Source organism: Oncorhynchus tshawytscha, linkage group LG07, assembly GCF_018296145.1.
Source record: "Oncorhynchus tshawytscha isolate Ot180627B linkage group LG07, Otsh_v2.0, whole genome shotgun sequence".
Lineage (NCBI taxonomy): Eukaryota > Metazoa > Chordata > Actinopteri > Salmoniformes > Salmonidae > Oncorhynchus > Oncorhynchus tshawytscha.
In genome coordinates this window covers 41,398,298-41,417,476 of record NC_056435.1, presented here as the reverse complement: position 1 = coordinate 41,417,476, position 19,179 = coordinate 41,398,298, and the positions used below count along the sequence as shown (strand labels likewise).

The 19,179-nt window shown below is 44.7% G+C and overlaps 1 protein-coding gene across 11 annotated transcripts in view; it reads right to left on the bottom strand.

The window, feature by feature from the left end:
- The window catches only part of ppfia4 (PTPRF interacting protein alpha 4), a 119,045-nt gene that overhangs the window by 21,485 nt on the left and 78,381 nt on the right, over positions 1-19,179 (bottom strand). For 10 of the 11 annotated variants that reach the window (XM_042324420.1, XM_042324424.1, XM_042324421.1 and 7 more), the window contains 6 exons: positions 10,700-10,801; positions 10,467-10,631; positions 10,317-10,391; positions 6,894-6,965; positions 2,877-3,098; positions 2,380-2,526 (listed from right to left, as the gene is read on the bottom strand). In XM_042324420.1, coding sequence (XP_042180354.1) covers positions 2,380-2,526; positions 2,877-3,098; positions 6,894-6,965; positions 10,317-10,391; positions 10,467-10,631; positions 10,700-10,801 — 783 coding nt within the window. The remainder of the gene's footprint in view (positions 1-2,379; positions 2,527-2,876; positions 3,099-6,893; positions 6,966-10,316; positions 10,392-10,466; positions 10,632-10,699; positions 10,802-19,179) is intronic. The other variant, XM_042324426.1, reaches the window with a different exon arrangement.

Below are 19,179 nucleotides of genomic sequence, written 5' to 3'. Positions count from 1 at the left end.
GGGAGAGGGAGAGGGGGAGGGAGGGAGAGAGAGAGGTGGAGAGAGGGGGAGGGAGGGAGATAGAGAAGGAAGGAGAGAGAGGTGGAGAGAGGGGGGGGAGAGAGATAGAGAGGGAGGGAGAGAGGGAGGTGGAGAGAGGGGGGAGGGAGGGAGATAGAGAAGGAGGGAGAGAAAGGGGTAGAGAGAGGGGGAGGGAGATAGAGAAGGAGGGAGAGAGAGAGGTAGAGAGAGGGGGAGGGAGGGAGATAGAGAAGGAGGGAGAGAGAGAGAGTAGAGAGAGAGGGGGAGGGAGATAGAGAAGGAGGGAGAGAGAGAGGTAGAGAGAGGGGGGGAGGGAGAGAGATAGGGAGGGAGGGAGAGAGATAGGGAGGGAGGGAGGGAGGGAGGGGGAGAGAGGGAGGTGAGAGAGAGGGGGAGGGAGATAGAGAGGGAGAGAGATAGAGAGGGAGGGAGAGAGAGGAGGTGGAGAGAGGGGGAGGGAGGGAGATAGAGAAGGAGGGAGAGAGAGAGGTGGAGGGAGGGAGGGAGATAGAGAAGGAGGGAGAGAGAGAGGTGGAGAGAGGGGGAGGGAGGGAGATAGAGGGAGGGAGGGAGAGAGAGGTGGAGAGAGGGGAGGGAGGGAGGGAGATAGAGAAGGAGGGAGAGAGAGAGGTGGAGGGAGGGAGATAGAGAAGGAGGGAGATAGAGAGGTGGAGAGAGGGGGAGGGAGGGGGAGAGAGAGGGAGGGAGAGAGAGAGGTGGAGAGAAAGAGAGAGATGATCACATACATATTTGAGATGTTTGGACTCAATGTCATAACTTAAAATGTTGTATTTTTATTATCAGTGGTTACAAAAGCAGCATCTACACTGAGTGTACAAACATCAGGAACACCTGCTCTTTCCATGATATACACAACTGTGGGAAGCATTGGAGTCCACGTGTGTGTGTGTGTGTGTGTGTGTGTGTGTGTGTGTGTGTGTGTGTGATACATGGAACTTTAGAGGCCTGTCCCTGATGTCTCTGAGGTAGTAATGGATACTCTGTGTCACCCTCACATTCTCTGGCTTCAAGTGGAGTTAAACTGAACTTCACCCTCAACTGAACGGTTGACGAACCATCATTCGCCACCCTCTGTGTGTGAGTCCCCTACCTCGCCCCGTCTCCTCTTTATGTGAACCAGTAATGACCCCCTCCAGAGATGTGTATGTGTTCGTATGTGTCGTTCCCATGAACAGCCGATGATGACTTATTCAGCATGTATGTGTCGTTCCCATGCACAGCCGATGATGACTTATTCAGCATGTATGTGTCGTTCCCATGCACAGTCGATGATGACTTATTCAGCATGTATGTGTCGTTCCCATGCACAGCCGATGATGACTTATTCAGCATGTATGTGTCGTTCCCATGAACAGCCGATGATGACTTATTCAGCATGTATGTGTCGTTCCCATGCACAGTCGATGATGACTTATTCAGCATGTATGTGTCGTTCCCATGAACAGCCGATGATGACTTATTCAGCATGTATGTGTCGTTCCCATGCACAGTCGATGATGACTTATTCAGCATGTATGTGTCGTTCCCATGAACAGCCGATGATGACTTATTCAGCATGTATGTGTCGTTCCCATGCACAGCCGATGATGACTTATTCAGCATGTATGTGTCGTTCCCATGAACAGCCGATGATGACTTATTCAGCATGTATGTGTCGTTCCCATGAACAGCCGATGATGACTTATTCAGCATGTATGTGTCGTTCCCATGCACAGCCGATGATGACTTATTCAGCATGTATGTGTCGTTCCCATGCACAGCCGATGATGACTTATTCAGCATGTATGTGTCGTTCCCATGAACAGCCGATGATGACTTATTCAGCATGTATGTGTCGTTCCCATGAACAGCCGATGATGACTTATTCAGCATGTATGTGTCGTTCCCATGCACAGCCGATGATGACTTATTCAGCATGTATGTGTCGTTCCCATGCACAGCCGATGATGACTTATTCAGCATGTATGTGTCGTTCCCATGAACAGCCGATGATGACTTATTCAGCATGTATGTGTCGTTCCCATGCACAGTCGATGATGACTTATTCAGCATGTATGTGTCGTTCCCATGCACAGCCGATGATGACTTATTCAGCATGTATGTGTCGTTCCCATGAACAGCCGATGATGACTTATTCAGCATGTATGTGTCGTTCCCATGCACAGTCGATGATGACTTATTCAGCATGTATGTGTCGTTCCCATGCACAGCCGATGATGACTTATTCAGCATGTATGTGTCGTTCCCATGCACAGTCGATGATGACTTATTCAGCATGTATGTGTCGTTCCCATGCACAGCCGATGATGACTTATTCAGCATGTATGTGTGTGTTACCTGTCGGTGCAGAGAGTCCTTGGTAACCAGTTCGTTCTCCAGTTTGTCGTTGAGGTCGTGGATGTGGGTGGTTTCCCTCTGAGCGGCCAGGTAACGTTTCTCTAACGTTGTAATCCGCTCCTCCATATCCTCCCTCTGCGCCAGCCCCTACAACAGGCATATAGTAAGAGAGAAAATACAGTGTGTGTGTTCATACTAGGAAACATAACATAGAACCTTGCCGATTGACTCAGTAACGGTACCCCCTGTATATAGCCCCGTTACTGTTATTTTATTGTGTTACTTTTTATTATTTTTACTTTAGTTTATTTGATAAATATACTCTTGTAAGTAAGCAGTTCCCGGTAGGGTCTACACTTGTTGTATTCGGCACACACAGTTTGATTTGCCTATTCATGTGGACACTGGCGAGTTCTATACAATCAACAGTGTTTATGTTTATGAATGACACATATTGATTCCCCCTTCTCTTCTCCTCTCTCCTCAATTACGCTCACCTCTCTCTGTTCCCTCTGTTGTTTGACTGACAGCTCCTCGCTGCGACTCAGGTCTCGGCGAGTGTTGGCTAGCTCCGCCTCCAGCTCTGCCACTCGTGTACTGAGCGTGCCCGAACGCTCACGGCTCTGAGCCAGCTCATGATTGGTCCGATCCAGAAGCTCCTGCAGCTCCACTGACCTGCTGCCATCGTCATGGGCGTCTATGGAACCGTTAGGTAGCCTCTGAAGGGTCACACACACACACACACACACACACACACACACACACACACACACACTTGTTTTTTCAGAGAGAGAGAGAGATAGCTAGAGTAAGGGGAGGTTGCATGTTGTCATGATGATGCTGTTTACACTTGAAGAGCGTATCTTCTGCTAATGTTTGAGGTCTTAGTGACTCAGAAAGGCACCATTTGTGTGGTGTGTTTGTGTGTTTGTCTGATGTGTTTGTGTGGTGTTTGTGTGTTTGTGTGGTGAGATGTTGTTTTGAAGTTTCCCTCTCATCCCAAAGTTAAATGAGTTAAGTGGTGTTAATGAACCTTCAGGGAGACACATTGAGACAGGCAGGGCAGTGGGCAGCCCTACTATCAGGACCTCCCTCCCTCTCTCCTATTCATCTTTCTTCATACGCACGCACAGACCCACATGTTGCCACTCACACTCTAATTATTAGATTTTTCTCATTCATATCATAGCTAGAGAACATAAGAGTATCTGTCTGTCTCTGCCCCTTCCTGTACAGTTCCTAGGGCCGCATTTCCCACACTCGGTTCTCTGACCCCAAGGGGTGCACGTTTTGGTTTTTGCCCTAACACTACACAGCTGATTCCAATTATCAAAGCTTGATGATGAGTTGATTATTTGAATCAGCTGTGAAGTACTAAGGCAAAAACCAAAGCGTGCACCCAGGGGGGGCCCCAGGACCGAGTTTGGGAAACCCTGTCCTAGGGTGTGTTAGGCAAGGTCTATTAAAATCATTCCAGGAGCTGCCAGTCTGTCGGTAGGTATTAATCTAAGGGTTAGGAAGGAGGTAAGGGCTGTGGTGAGGGGAAGCGTGTGTGGCTGGGTGGGGGTTAGACTACAGTGAGTTGACAGGTCTCTGGGGCAGTGTGTCGCTGTGAAGTAGGGGAATCTGGACAAATCTCTCTCTCTCTCTCTCTGGGGCAGTGTGTTGCTGTGAAGTAGGGGAATCTGGACAAATCGGGGCAGTGTGAAGTAGGGGAATCTGGACAAATCTCTCTCTCTCTCTGGGGCAGTGTGTCGAAATCTCTCTCTCTCTCTCTCTCTCTCTCTCTGGTGAAGTAGGGGAATCTGGACAAATCTCTCTCTCTCTGGGGCAGTGTGGCGCTGTGAAGTAGGGGAATCTGGGGCACAAATCTCTCTCTCTCTCTCTCTCTCTCTGGGGCAGTGTGTCGCTGTGAAGTAGGGGAATCTGGACAAATCTCTCTCTCTCTCTCTCTCTCTGGGGCAGTGTGGCAGCTGTGAAGTAGGGGAATCTGGACAAATCTCTCTCTCTGGGGCAGTGTGGCGCTGTGAAGTAGGGGAATCTGGACAAATCTCTCTCTCTCTCTCTCTCTCTGGGGCAGTGTGGCGCTCTGGACAAATCTCTCTCTCTCTCTCTCTCTCTGGGGCAGTGTGGTGCTGTGAAGTAGGGGAATCTGGACAAATGTCCTTCTCTCTCTGGGGCAGTGTGTCGCTGTGAAGTAGGGGAATCTGGACAAATCTCTCTCTCTCTCTGGGGCAGTGTGGCGCTGTGAAGTAGGGGAATCTGGACAAATCTCTCTCTCTGGGGCAGTGTGTCGCTGTGAAGTAGGGGAATCTGGACAAATCTCTCTCTCTCTGGGGCAGTGTGGACAGTGTGTCGCTGTGAAGTAGGGGAATCTGAATCTGGGGCAGTGTGGCAAATCTGGACAAATCTCTCTCTCTCTCTCTGGGGCAGTGTGGCGCTGTGAAGTAGGGGAATCTGGACAAATCTCTCTCTCTCTCAGTGTGGCTCTGGACAAATCTCTCTCTCTCTGGGGCAGTGTGGCGCTGGAAGTAGGGGAATCTGGACAAATCGCTGTCTCTCTGGGGCTGAAGTGTGGGGGAAGTAGGGGAATCTGGACAAATCTCTCTCTCAGTGTGTGGGGTAGGGGAATCAGTGTGTCGCTGTGAAGTAGGGGAATCTGGACAAATCTCTCTCTCTCTCTCTGGACAAATGGGGCAGTGTGGCGCTGTAAAGTAGGGGAATCTGGACAAATCTCTCTCTCTCTCTCTCTCTCTCTCTCTCTGGGGCAGTGTGGCGCTGTGAAGTAGGGGAATCTGGACAAATCTCTCTCTCTCTCTCTGGGGCAGTGTGGTGCTGTGAAGTAGGGGAATCTGGACAAATCTCTCTCTCTCTGGGGCAGTGTGGCGCTGTGAAGTAGGGGAATCTGGACAAATCTCTCTCTCTCTCTCTCTGGGGCAGTGTGGCGCTGTGAAGTAGGGGAATCTGGACAAATCTCTCTCTCTCTCTTTCTGGGGCAGTGTGGCGCTGTGAAGTAGGGGAATCTGGACAAATCTCTCTCTCTCTCTTCTGGGGCAGTGTGGCGCTGTGAAGTAGGGGAATCTGGACAAATCTCTCTCTCTCTCTCTCTCTCTCTCTCTCTCTCTGTGGCTGTGGTAGCAGTGTGGCGCTGTGAAGTAGGGGAATCTGGACAAATCTCTCTCTCTCTCTCTCTGGGGGGCAGTGTGGCGCTGTGAAGTAGGGGAATCTGGACAAATCTCTCTCTCTCTCTCTCTCTGGGGCAGTAGGGGAATGGACAAATCTCTGTGGTGCTGTGAAGTAGGGGATTCTGGACAAATCTCTCTCTCTCTCTCTCTCTCTCTCTCTCTCTGGGGCAGTGTGGCGCTGTGAAGTAGGGGAATCTGGACAAATCTCTCTCTCTCTCTCTTATTATGATTATAAAGCATTATAACAGAACCCATACATCCCAGGTAAACTTCCAACCATGTTTCTAATGCTCAATAAATCCTCTGTCCAGAGTATTAGGTCATCTGACCCTCTTGTGGGATTTCTGACCAGGCACAAACTGTCCTCCATGTTTAATTACATAAAGCTTCATTATTCCCCATGGACAGAAACAGACATTGTTACATAACACATGCTCATTTCAGAGAATAATACTAGGAGAGGGAGAGAAGACAGGGCTCTTTGGTAATACAGTAGGGCTCAACTGCATTGCAATCATCACAATGGCAAAAGAGCTTTAAACCAGAGTAGATTCTGCATTTAGCCTAACCCATCAGCAATGTGTGTGAGAGAGAGAGAGAGAGAGAGAGAGAGAGAGAGAGAGAGAGAGAGAGAGAGAGAGAGAGAGAGAGAGAGAGAGAGAGAGAGAGAGAGAGAGAGAGAGAGAGAGAGAGAGAGAGAGAGAGAGAGAGAGAGAGAGAGAGAGAGAGAGAGAGAGAGAGAGAGAGAGAGAGATATCGATAGACAGAGAAAGAGAGAGGAGGGAGACAGACAAACAGACAGAGAGAGGAGGGAGACAGACAAACAGACAGAGAGAGGAGGGAGACAGACAAACAGACAGAGAGAGAGAGGGAGACAGACAAACAGACAGAGAGAGAAGGGAGACAGACAAACAGACAGAGAGAGGAGGAGACAGAGACAGAGAGAGAGGAGACAGACAAACGGACAGAGAGAGGGGAGACAGACAAACAGACAGAGAGAGGAGGGAGACAGACAAACAGACAGAGAGAGGAGGGAGACAGACAAACAGACAGAGAGAGGAGGGAGACAGACAAACAGACAGAGAGAGGAGGGGGAGACAGACAAACAGACAAGAGAGAGGAGGGGGAGACAGACAAACAGACAGACAAACAGACAGAGAGAGGAGGGAGACAGACAAACAGACAGAGAGAGGAGGGAGACAGACAAACAGACAGAGAGAGGAGGGAGACAGACAAACAGACAGAGAGAGGAGGGAGACAGACAGACAGACAGAGAGAGGAGGGAGACAGACAAACTGACAGAGAGAGGAGGGAGACAGACAAACAGACCTTCCAGGTGGGTTTGGTAGCATCATTCCTGTCCAAAGATTCTCCCTCCTTCCTCTGCCTCACAATGATCAGCTGCAGACACACACACACACACACACACACACACACACACACACACAGAGGGCAAAGGGTCACCTCTAGGTCAAAGGCGGAGATGCCTGCTACTAGCTGATTCTGGATGCAGGTTTGTCTACACTAGCTTGTGTTTGAGTGCTGGTAGGTGTTTTGTCTTTAGGCCAGAATGAAGGAGGAGATCCAAAGCTGCATCACGTTGCTCTTCAGGGACTCACACACAGAGACACACACACACACACACAAACACACACAAACACAAAATAGAATTTGAACAGTTCTGACTTTTCCATTTTTTTTATTGTTTTCCTACCTTGTCAGGACATTTGGGTGAATTGTTAAGACATTGGGGTCCTGACAAGGTAGGAAAACAAGCACACACACACACGCACGCACACACACACACACACACACGCAAACACACGCAAGCACACACACGCACGCAAGCACACGCACGCACACACACACACACGCACACACACGCACACACACGCAAGCACACACACGCACGCAAGCACACGCACGCACGCACGCACACACACACACGCACGCACACACACGCACGCACACACGCATGCACGCACACACGCACGCACACACACGCACACACACACACACGCGCGCGCACACACACACACAAACACCCACACACACACACGCACGCACACACACACACGCGCGCGCACACACACACACACACACACACACCTCTGAGCTGAGATGATTAGATGTGATATTGTTGTCCTGGTGAGGCCCTCTGGTCCCTCAAAATGTGTGGGAGTGAGATGGCTCTGCCTCCTCTATCTACCTGTCCTTCCATATCTCTATGTGTATCTATTCTACAGCTTCCTACAGCAGCACCAATGGAAGTGCTGATTCCAGTTCCAGAGTTCTAACAGGCTGTGACTGTCCCCAGTTGAGACAGATGTTCCTGGCTGCTGCAGGCCCTAGACTCCTCATCCCATCGCTCCACACAGGAACATCACAGCACCAGATACACACTTCAGGAATATTCAGGGAACTCTGTGGAATGGGCAATGAACGTTTCTCTAAACGTTGCTCTAAACTTCCGTACTCTTTTAGTACTGCTTCTAGAATAATCTGAGAAAGAAAATACAATGTGTTTTCCTGGCGATATTGTGGCCATTAAAATTCTTATCTCAAACAGTTTGTGAAAACTGCATTTCTGTTCTGTTCTATTCTGTTGTATTCTGTTGTATTCTATTCTGTTCTATTCTATTCTATTCTGTTCTATTCTATTCCGTTCTATTCTGTTCTATTCCGTTCTATTCGGTTCTATTCTATTCTGTTCTATTCTATTCTGTTCTATTCTATTCTGATCTATTATATTCTATTCTGTTCTATTCTATTCTATTCTGTTCTATTCTGTTCTATTCTATTGTGTTCTATTCTGTTCTATTCTATTCTGTTCTATTCTATTCTGATCTATTCTATTCTATTCTGTTCTATTCTGTTCTATTCTGTTCTATTCTATTCTGTTCTATTCTGTTCTATTCTATTATGTTCTATTCTATTCTGATCTATTCTATTCTATTCTGATCTATTATATTCTATTATATTCTGTTATATTCTATTCTGTTCTATTCTATTCTGTTCTATTATTTTCTATTCTATTATATTCTGTTCTATTCTGTTCTATTCTGTTCTATTATATTCTGTTCTATTCTGTTCTATTCTATTCTGATCTATTATATTCTATTCTGTTCTATTCTATTCTGTTCTATTCTATTTTGTTCTATTCTATTCTGTTCTGTTCTATTCTATTCTGATCTATTCTATTCTGTTCTATTCTATTCTATTCTGTTCTATTCCGTTCTATTCTATTCTATTCTATTCTATTCTATTCTGTTCTATTCTGTTCTATTCTATTCTGTTCAATTCTATTCAATTCTATTCTATTCTGATCTATTATATTCTATTCTGTTCTATTCTATTCTGTTCTATTCTATTATGTTCTATTATATTATGTTCTATTCTATTCTATTCTATTCTGTTCTATTCTGTTCTATTCTATTCTGATCTATTCTATTATATTATGTTCTATTCTATTCTGTTCTATTCTGTTCCTCTCTTTTCTGCTCTATTCTATTCAATTCTATTCTATTCTGATCTATTATATTCTATTCTATTCTATTCTGTTCTATTCTATTATGTTCTATTATATTTGTTCTATTCTATTCTATTATATTCTGTTCTATTCTATTCTATTCTATTCTATTCTGATCTATTCTATTATATTCTGTTCTATTCTATTCTGTTCTATTCTGTTCCTCTCTTTTCTGCTCTATTCTATTCTGTTCTATTCTGTTCTATTATGTTATATTCTGTTCTATTCTATTCTGTTGTATTCTGTTCTGTTCTATTCTATTCTGATCTATTCTATTCTATTATATTCTGTTCTATTCTATTCTGTTCTATTCTATTCTATTCTGATATATTCTATTATGTTCTATTCTATTCTGTTCTATTCTATTTGGTTCTATTCTATTCTATTCTGTTCTATTCTATTCTGATCTATTCTATTCTGTTCTATTCTATTCTGTTCTATTCTATTCTGTTCTATTCTATTCTGTTCTATTTTGTTCTATTCTATTCTATGCTCCAGTGAGTTGGGGAGACAGTGGGTGAAAGGTGCAACACACAGTACAGGACCAAAAAAAGGAACATAACAAGTTGTTACTTTGGATCCCATTTGGGTTTTCCTGTGCACAGCACAGCTTGTACTGAATGTTTAGTTTAATTTGCCTTTGTAATGGATTCTTGTTGAACAGATGAGGACAGGAGAAAGGGAGAGAGAGAAAGATAGAGGGAACTAATTATTGAATGAACAAGTAAGAGACATTTTAACAGAAAGAGAGTGTGCCTTGGTTCAGTGTGTGTGCTTAAGAGAGGAAGAGAGTGGGTGAGGGAGAACAGAAGAGAGGGAGAGAGAGAGAGAGAGAGAGAGAGAGAGAGAGAGACAGAAGAGAGGGAGACAGAGAGAGAGAGAGAACAAAGAGAGAGACAGAGAGAGAGAGACAACAGAAGAGACAGAGACAGAGAGAGAGAGAGAGAGAGAGAGAGAGAGAGAGAGAGAGAGAGAGAGAGAGAGAGAGAGAGAGAGAGAGAGAGAGAGAGACAGACAGAGAGAGAGACAGACAGAGAGACAGAGAGACAGAGAGAGAGAGAGACAGAGAGACAGAGAGACAGAGAGACAGAGAGAGAGAGACAGAGAGAGAGAGAACAGAAAAGACAGTCCCTTGGTTGCGTGTTGGTCGTTCAGAAAAGCTAGCAGACTGAGGGCATCAGCAGATGGCAGGTGAGGACACACACACACAAACACACACACACCTCCTGAGTTGTGGCTGATAACTGTCCCTCTAGTGTAGTCACTCTCTCAAGAGCCACCCGAAGCCTCTCACGCACCTGTAAGACACAACCAGTGTTAGTTTGGGTTGGAATAAAAGCCGGGTTTTCAGTGAGATAAAGGTACATATATACCTTCTCATCCAGGGCTTTGTGGTGTTCGAACAGGGACTTGAGGGCCTTGAGGACCTCCACCTCGCTGGAGACCCCAGAGGGAGGAGGAGCTTGTCTCTTCACCACGGTCATCCTCAGACTGCGCTCGTGACGAGACACCAGACACTCCAGGTGTTCCAAGAGAAGCTAGAGCAGAGACATCACACATGTTATACACATATTATACACTCAGTAACGCACACACTCACTCTTACCCTGGTGTTGTTCCTCTCAGCCTTCAGTTCAGATATCTCCTCTTCTTTCTCCAGCAGCTGTTCCCGACATACGTTCAGCTCCTTGGTCAGAGTGGCAAACTCCTGGGAAAAAACAGAAGATAAGATTGATGAGTTCACATTTTCTAAGGAATTTGCAGAGCATCAGTAGTTCACAGACAGCGCTTGTAGAACCTTCCACATTCACATCACATGTTTATCCCACACCATTTCACCTGCACCACGGGCCCCACCATATCACCTGTACCACAGACCCCACCATTTTACCTGCACCACAGGCCCCACCATTTCACCTGCACCATGGGCACAACCATTTCACCTGCACCACGGGCCCCACCATTTAACCTGCACCAAGGGCCCTGCCATTTTCACCTGCACCACAGGCCAAACACCATTCACCTGCACCACAGGCCCCACCATTCCACCTGCACCACACCAGGGAGATACTGTGTATTCTATCACCACTTTACTTGGGGTATTTAGGTCCAATCACCAGGAACCTCTCCTCTAAACAGCATAGTGTCAGTCAGCACCTGACAAAGTGTGTCATGTCATTACATGGCATAATACAGGAGCAGTGATTCATACAGTAGTCTGTTAAAACCCACCTCTCTGTTCTCTAATGTTGATGCTTGTTACTTAGGGGATAGGGCTGAGAGAGAAGGGGTGTGTGTGTGTGTGTGTATTACTGCATGTCTCTTGGCACTCTGTTTGCAGATCCCTGAGTCTCTGGCTCTGATCCAACTCCAATACCCTGCAGCTTTTAATACTCTGACACGCAGACACACACACATTGATAAAGACACGCACACACACACATCGCTAGACCCATGGACACACATACACACGTACGGAGAGAGAAACATGCAGTGTGGTGGGTCTCTAGACTGGGTGGGCCCTGTAGCAGTGAGACTGCAGTCTTGCGTGGTGTTATGAGTTTGGAGAAGCCCTCAGTACTAAAACTAATCAAAACAGCTGCTCCTCTCAGCCTACGTGGGCTAGGCCACACACACACACACACACACACACACACACACACACACACACACACACACACACACACACACACACACACACACACACACACACACAACACACACACACAAACACACACACAAAATGTGACAAAGACGAGTGTCTGTGCTCCCGTCTCCATAATGACTATTCTGTTCTGTCCTGAGTCACTGAGTTTGGATTTCACATGAACACAAACACACAAACACCCCACAAACACACACGGAGTATGGTTTTCAGATTACTCTGACTGGTAGCAGAGGAGGAGGAGGGAGAGAGGGAGGAAAAGAAGAAGGGAGAGGAAAGGGTAGAAAGGGTCAGCATTCATTTTACCAGTGTTTTTCACTGGAGGCCAGTGGAAACCTACCAACAGATGTTCCATCTCACTGTCTCTCACTGTCTATTTCAATCAGAGCAAAAGCCTCATCACCCCCCCCTCTACCTCATCCTTTTAGCTGCTCTCTCCTCTCCCCCCTCTGTCCCTATCAGCTTCTCGTGCACGTCAGGAAAAAGCAATTGGGAGAAGCATGGATTCATAAACGCTTGAGAATAAACAAAAAGGGATTGAAAACACGCATCCTTGATCAGAGATGAGTGTTGTTCATTCTCCCCCCAACCCTCCTCTCTTTATCTATCATCCTTCACACAGAATAATCAACCAAAATCATGGCTTTGTATTTGAGCTGTAATTCTGAGTGTGTTGAATGATGTCATGGTGCCCTCCAGACTAGTTAATAAAAGATCCAGACGGCTTTAGTGCTTGTTGTGGTTCCATGGACCATGGTTACCCCTGAGTGAACTGGAGCACAGAGGACAAATACTGCTGCTATCTCTCTCTGTGTCTCCATCTCTCTAATACACACTCAAAGACTACATATTGAAGCTGGAAAATCTTCTGGAAGTCCGGAACAGGCCATTTTGTCTGCCACAAACCACAATCCGATGTGTGAGATGTGTTGGTATTTCTGAGTTAGACGGTGAGCCGTTGCCAAGCAATGCTGAGCTCAGACATTGTAAAGGGATTTCTCTCCTTGGCTTCCTTAAGCAGTTTGGGATTAAGGGATGAAAGCAATATGCTGGACTGAAAAGTGTATGTTGGTGTGTGTGTTTCTCGTTCTCTGTGTGTGTATGTAGGATGTTGTACTACAGTCTGACAGACTCAAACTCTCTAAGGAAATCAATTCTAGATTCCACATCGAACAGACAACAAAACACACACACAATATCAACACACAAGTACACATTCACTATATTTCAGAGCCAGATGAGTCATTTTAGAACAGTCAGTCAAACACATCCAGTTACTGTCTTTACAGCTCAGAGAGAATGACCTTCAGTAAGTATGGGTATGTGCGTACTGCATAAATATAATAAATACTCTCTTGTACTAGAAGTGTGTGTAAATGTGAGTGTTAGGTTTTACAGTTTTAGCCTACGTCATACACTGAGACACGCAAGTGACACAACCCCCTTGACAACATCCGAACACACCATGGTGTGTGTGTGCCTCCAGTCACTCTCATAGATAGGATAGGAGAATTGGCTAATCTTGTCGTGGTGTAATTGACTTGTAAACCCCTGTGTTTGTCTGTGCATGTGTTTAGTGTCTCAGTCCTCCTGGGATTGGTGGAAAGATAATTAACGCTACACTTCCTGGACCAATCACATTAGAGGAAAGTGTGCTGGAACTGTCAATCACAATAAAGCCCAGCCTCTGGAGGGACTTACACATTGTTCTCTTTTTAAAGACTGCTCCACAATCAGCACTTTTTCTCAAACAAGGACACACAAAAGCACACACTCTCTCTCTGTCTATGGCTGAGTGATACTTAGGGCTCTATTTTCGGCTGGTGTTAAGCCTGCACAACTGTCAAATGCACGCTTGTTTGCAATTTCGACCTGTTAATGCCAGCGCTCTTCTATTTTCAAACTCTAGCATCAGGATTGGTCATTTATCTGTCTTATATGAGCTCGCTTGCGCTGAGGTGGAAGGGGTCACACTATATCACAATCTCAGAGGTGGAAGAGTTCACACTATATCACAATCTCTGAGGTGGAAGAGTTCACACTATATCACAATCTCTGAGGTGGAAGAGTTCACACTATATCACAATCTCTGAGGTGGAAGAGTTCACACTATATCACAATCTCTGAGGTGGAAGAGTTCACACTATATCACAATCTCTGAGGTGGAAGGGGTCACACTATATCACAATCTCTGAGGTGGAAGAGTTCACACTATATCACAATCTCTGAGGTGGAAGAGTTCACACTATATCACAATCTCTGAGGTGGAAGGGGTCACACTATATCACAATCTCTGAGGTGGAAGGGGTCACACTATATCACAATCTCTGAGGTGGAAGAGTTCACACTATATCACAATCTCTGAGGTGGAAGGGTTCACACTATATCACAATCTCTGAGGTGGAAAGGTTCACACTATATCACAATCTCTGAAGTGGAAGGGTTCACACTATATCACAATCTCTGAGGTGGAAGGGTTCACACTATATCACAATCTCTGAGGTGGAAAGGTTCACACTATATCACAATCTCTGAAGTGGAAGGGTTCACACTATATCACAATCTCTGAGGTGGAAGAGTTCACACTATATCACAATCTCTGAGGTGGAAGGGTTCACACTATATCACAATCTCTGAGGTGGAAAGGTTCACACTATATCACAATCTCTGAGGTGGAAGAGTTCACACTATATCACAATCTCTGAGGTGGAAGGGTTCACACTATATCACAATCTCTGAGGTGGAAGGGTTCACACTATATCACAATCTCTGAGGTGGAAGGGTTCACACTATATCACAATCTCTGAGGTGGAAGTCACGCCCTGGTCTTAGTTATCTTTGTTTTCTTTATTATTTTGGTTAGGCCAGGGTGTGACATGGGTGGTGTATGGTTTTTGTCTCATCTAGGGTGTTCGTACTGTCTAGGGGTTTTTGTAGATTTATGGGGTTGTGTTCATTCTATGTGTTTATGTAAGTCTATGGTTGCCTAGATTGGTTCTCAATCAGAGGCAGGTGTTTATCGTTGTCTCTGATTGGGAACCATATTTAGGCAGCCATGTTCTCTGGGTATTTTGTGGGTGATTGTTTCCTGTTTCAGTCTTTGTGCCACACGGGACTGTTTTGTTGCCAGTTCACTTTATTATTTTGTATTTGTGTTCATGTTGAGTTTTCTTATTAAAAACCATGGACACCTACCACGCTGCGTATTGGTCCGATCCTTGTTTCACCTCTTCAGAGGAAGAGGAGGAAATCTGCCGTGACAATATCACAATCTCTGAGGTGGAAGGGCTCACATTATATCACAATCTCTGAGGTGTATTCTTTAAGACATGCGCCAAAGTGCCAATTTCAGTTTTCGCTGGTCAGGATATTTAAAGAGCGACTGACCCTAAAAAGCAACTAATCCCTTTGAAAACGGCCTATGTGGCATTGATGAGTCAAACATTTATTCTATTGTCGAAATATACTACAGTGTAAATAGGATAATTTAGGTCTACCTACAGAGTGTGTGTATATATATATATATATATATATATATATATATATATACACAGTGGGGAGAACAAGTATTTGATACACTGCCGATTTTGCAGGTTTGTTTGTATTTGCTACATCCATTTTTGGACTTATAAATGATATACATATATATACATACATATAGACACACACATATATATATATACAGATTGTGTATAAATGTATATATATATCATTTGGATGTAGCAACTACAAACAATGATAAGCAGCTTAAACTTCTTGAATTCCACCATTACATGGTTAAAATAGACATGTAGATGTGTGAACAGCCATCCACAACAACCACAATCTGTAAGGCACTAACAACTAAATGAGAGAGCAGCAGTGTGATTCACATCAATGCTCTGTGTAGATATCAACAATAAGTCATATCCGTATCATCTTAGACTACACAACTGCTGTCAATATATACTGTGTATATATATATATATATAGTATCAGTCAAAAGTTTGGACACACCTAGTCATTCAGGGGTTTTTCTTTATTTTTACTATTTTCGTGTAGCGTCATACCCAAGAAGACCCAATGGTGTAATCGCTGCCAAAGTTGCTTCAACAAAGTACTGATATTTCAGTTTTTTATTTGTAATAAATTAGCAAAAATGTCTAAAAGACCGTTTTTGCTTTGTCATCATGGGGTATTGTGTGTAGACTGATGAGGGGAAAATACTATTGAATCCATTTTAGAATAAGGCTGTAAGGTAACAAAATGTGGGAAAAGTCAAGGGGTCTGAATAGTTTCCGAAGGCCCTGTATATCCATCCCCGTCTCCAATGAGCCAAGTTCTCTGGTTACCAAAGACGCGCTCCTCCAAACATACTGTAGGCTATTCAAAATGTTAATTTCCATAACGCCATATCAACAGTAGGCCTGGGCTACATCTTGCTTATTGACAAAGTGCCTCTCACATAGGCTTTACAGGAGGGCACCTAGTATTTGTTGTTGTTGAGAAGTGTGATGCATAAAGGCCTACACTCATTGAAGCCAATTACCACAATGTTGACTGTCAACACTCCAAACATATTGAACAAACAGTGGATTTATTTAAGTTGTTGTACTGTTGCAGTCACTCGTTACTGTAGCCTATATGCCATATAATAAATTGTAGTGTCAATCCACAATGGACTAGGATGAAAATATTCCATTCCCGCAGTCGAATTGATGACAACGCAAAGACTGTAAATGAACTACAGAGGTTGAGACAAATGCATGCAGTATTAAGCCATGGGACGCGTTGATTGGCCAATGAGTGACCAAACCATCATCACACCTACAACTTGTTAATTAATCAAAACCCAGGCCTTTCACACTACCGCCACTCATAATATTTCTGACACATCCCTGGACCTATAGCACTACCACCAGCACTTAGATACTATTACATTAGATTTGTTAAAATAGAGCCCTTATGGTGAAATGAGCAGAGAATAAAGGGATGGAGGAAGGATGACAGGAGGAGAGAAAACGATGGGGGACCCTGAACGACTGCTTCCTTAAGGAGAGTCAGATATCAGGGCTGAGAAAGTCTACCACTGCAGAGAGAGAAAAAGAGAGAGAGAGCGAGATGGGAGAGGAAGAGGGAGCAAGAGGGAGAGGGGGGAGAGAGAGAGGAAGAGGGAGTGAGAGGAAGAGGGAGTGAGAGGGAGAGGTTGATAATGATCAATCAGACACATCATGTGTAAGAAACAGATTGCCTTTAATCAAGCATCCAGGTATGCAATATGTTTAGTACTTCTGAACGACAGGCGTGGAATGACTCCTTGTCTACAAGGCTCTTTGAGAACATATTATAGACCAAACAGTGAAAACATAGGCCTATTTTTTAAGAAACATGGATTGTCGTTTTTCTGGGGCCGTGGAAAAAAAGCACAAGGATGACTTAGTGGCCCCAACCAACACTCCCCCAGATATTTTGTAACATGCCATAGAAGTCCTCTGTGATGGAAAACACATACACACACAAACGCACGCACACACACACACACACACATACAAACGCACACACACACACACATACACACACACACGCACACACACACACACACACACACATACACACACACACACACACACACACACACACACACACACACACACACACACACACACACACACGACTGTGACGGTCATGGAATTTTGTATGACGGTAATTTGCCAACCAAAAGCACATTTACTCCTCTCTCCACTCGTGACTGCATGTGCTGCTGTAGAAATTGCCAGGGTTAGAGGTTCCAAGCCTGTTCTATTCATTTTATTTCTATGTGTGCTGCTGAATTGTGGGGGGTGTTGCCAAGGCAACTGAAGACTCCTTTGCTACAACACCTTGTTTGTTTCAGCAAGGAACAACAAAGTTTCATCACATTGTTAAGAGTCCATGTTACCGCAGTAACGGACTCAACCAGTAACGGACTCAACCAGTAACGGACTCAACCAGTAACGGACTCAACCAGTAACAGACTCAACCACACGAATGCCAGGCTGCCCCATCTTCAGTCACTTGTTCCTTCCAAAAACGGTTATGACAGTTATTTTATTTTCATGACGGTCTTCATTCGTAACCGTCGGTTACACGGTTATACAGTAATTGTGCCAGCCCTTCACACACACAAAGAACCTTGCCCTGGCTTTGGTTTTTGATTGGCTGTGACTAATCGTCAACTGCAGCGTCTGCCTGCACACATATGTCGCCATGACAACACATCATTAGGCAAGTTGGAAGTGTCTGAGATAGCATAAACACACACACACACACACACACACACACACACACACACACACACACACACACACACACACACACACACACACAGCATGGTGGCGCTCTCCCAGTGTGCCAGCTCCATGGGCCTCCCTCACAGGGGAAGCTAACTGCAGCACTCCTCAGCTCCTCAGACACAATGATTACTGACACGATAATACTCATATCACAGACCACAACTACTGACTCTACAGCTCTGGGAGTAGAATTAGAGAAGAGAAGAACCATGTGAGAAGAACTGACAGTAGGAATGTCTGTTTCTTCACTGTATGAAAGACTGAATAACAACAGTCCTCAGTGAACACACAGCTTGTGATGATTCTTCACGGCCAAGACAGTCAGGCTCAGTGAAATGATGAATGAACATTCAGCATGAGCATCATGACTCAAACAAATGAGACTAAAAGGCCAATAACAGCAGCACACTTGAGAGTGACACAATAGGCATTAACTGAAGCATACTGCACTGTAACAACAGCACCACAGAAAAGCTACAGTCACTCCTGTGAGACTGAGAAAATACTAGGCAATCCTATTGACAGGCAGAGAGGACAGGACAGTCAGAGAGCGAGACACTATATGGACAGAAGCTAGACAGAGACAGATAGATATGCCTGGTTCAGACAGCTGGGTAAATGGTACCTGAAGTATACACTTGAAGAGGGATTAAGAAAGCTTTATCTAAAGTGAGGTGTTAGAATGAGTGTGTGTCTGGGGGAAGACCCGGCTGCTTCAGCTAGGTGTTAAGAACAATACAAGCTCCTTTAATTCAATTCAATTCAATTCAATTCAAGGGCTTTATTGGCATGGGAAACGTGTTAACATTGCCAAAGCAAGTGAGGTAGATAATATATAAAGTGAATATATAAAGTGAAATAAACAATAAAAATTAACAGTAAACATCACACATACAGAAGTTTCAAAACAATAAAGACATTATAAATGTCATATTATATATATATATATATATATATATATATATACAGTGTTTTAACAATGTACAAATGGTAAAGGACACAAGATAAAATAAATAAGCATAGATATGGGTTGTATTTACAATGGTGTGTGTTCTTCACTGGTTGCCCTTTTCTCGTGGCAACAGGTCACAAATCTTGCTGCTGTGATGG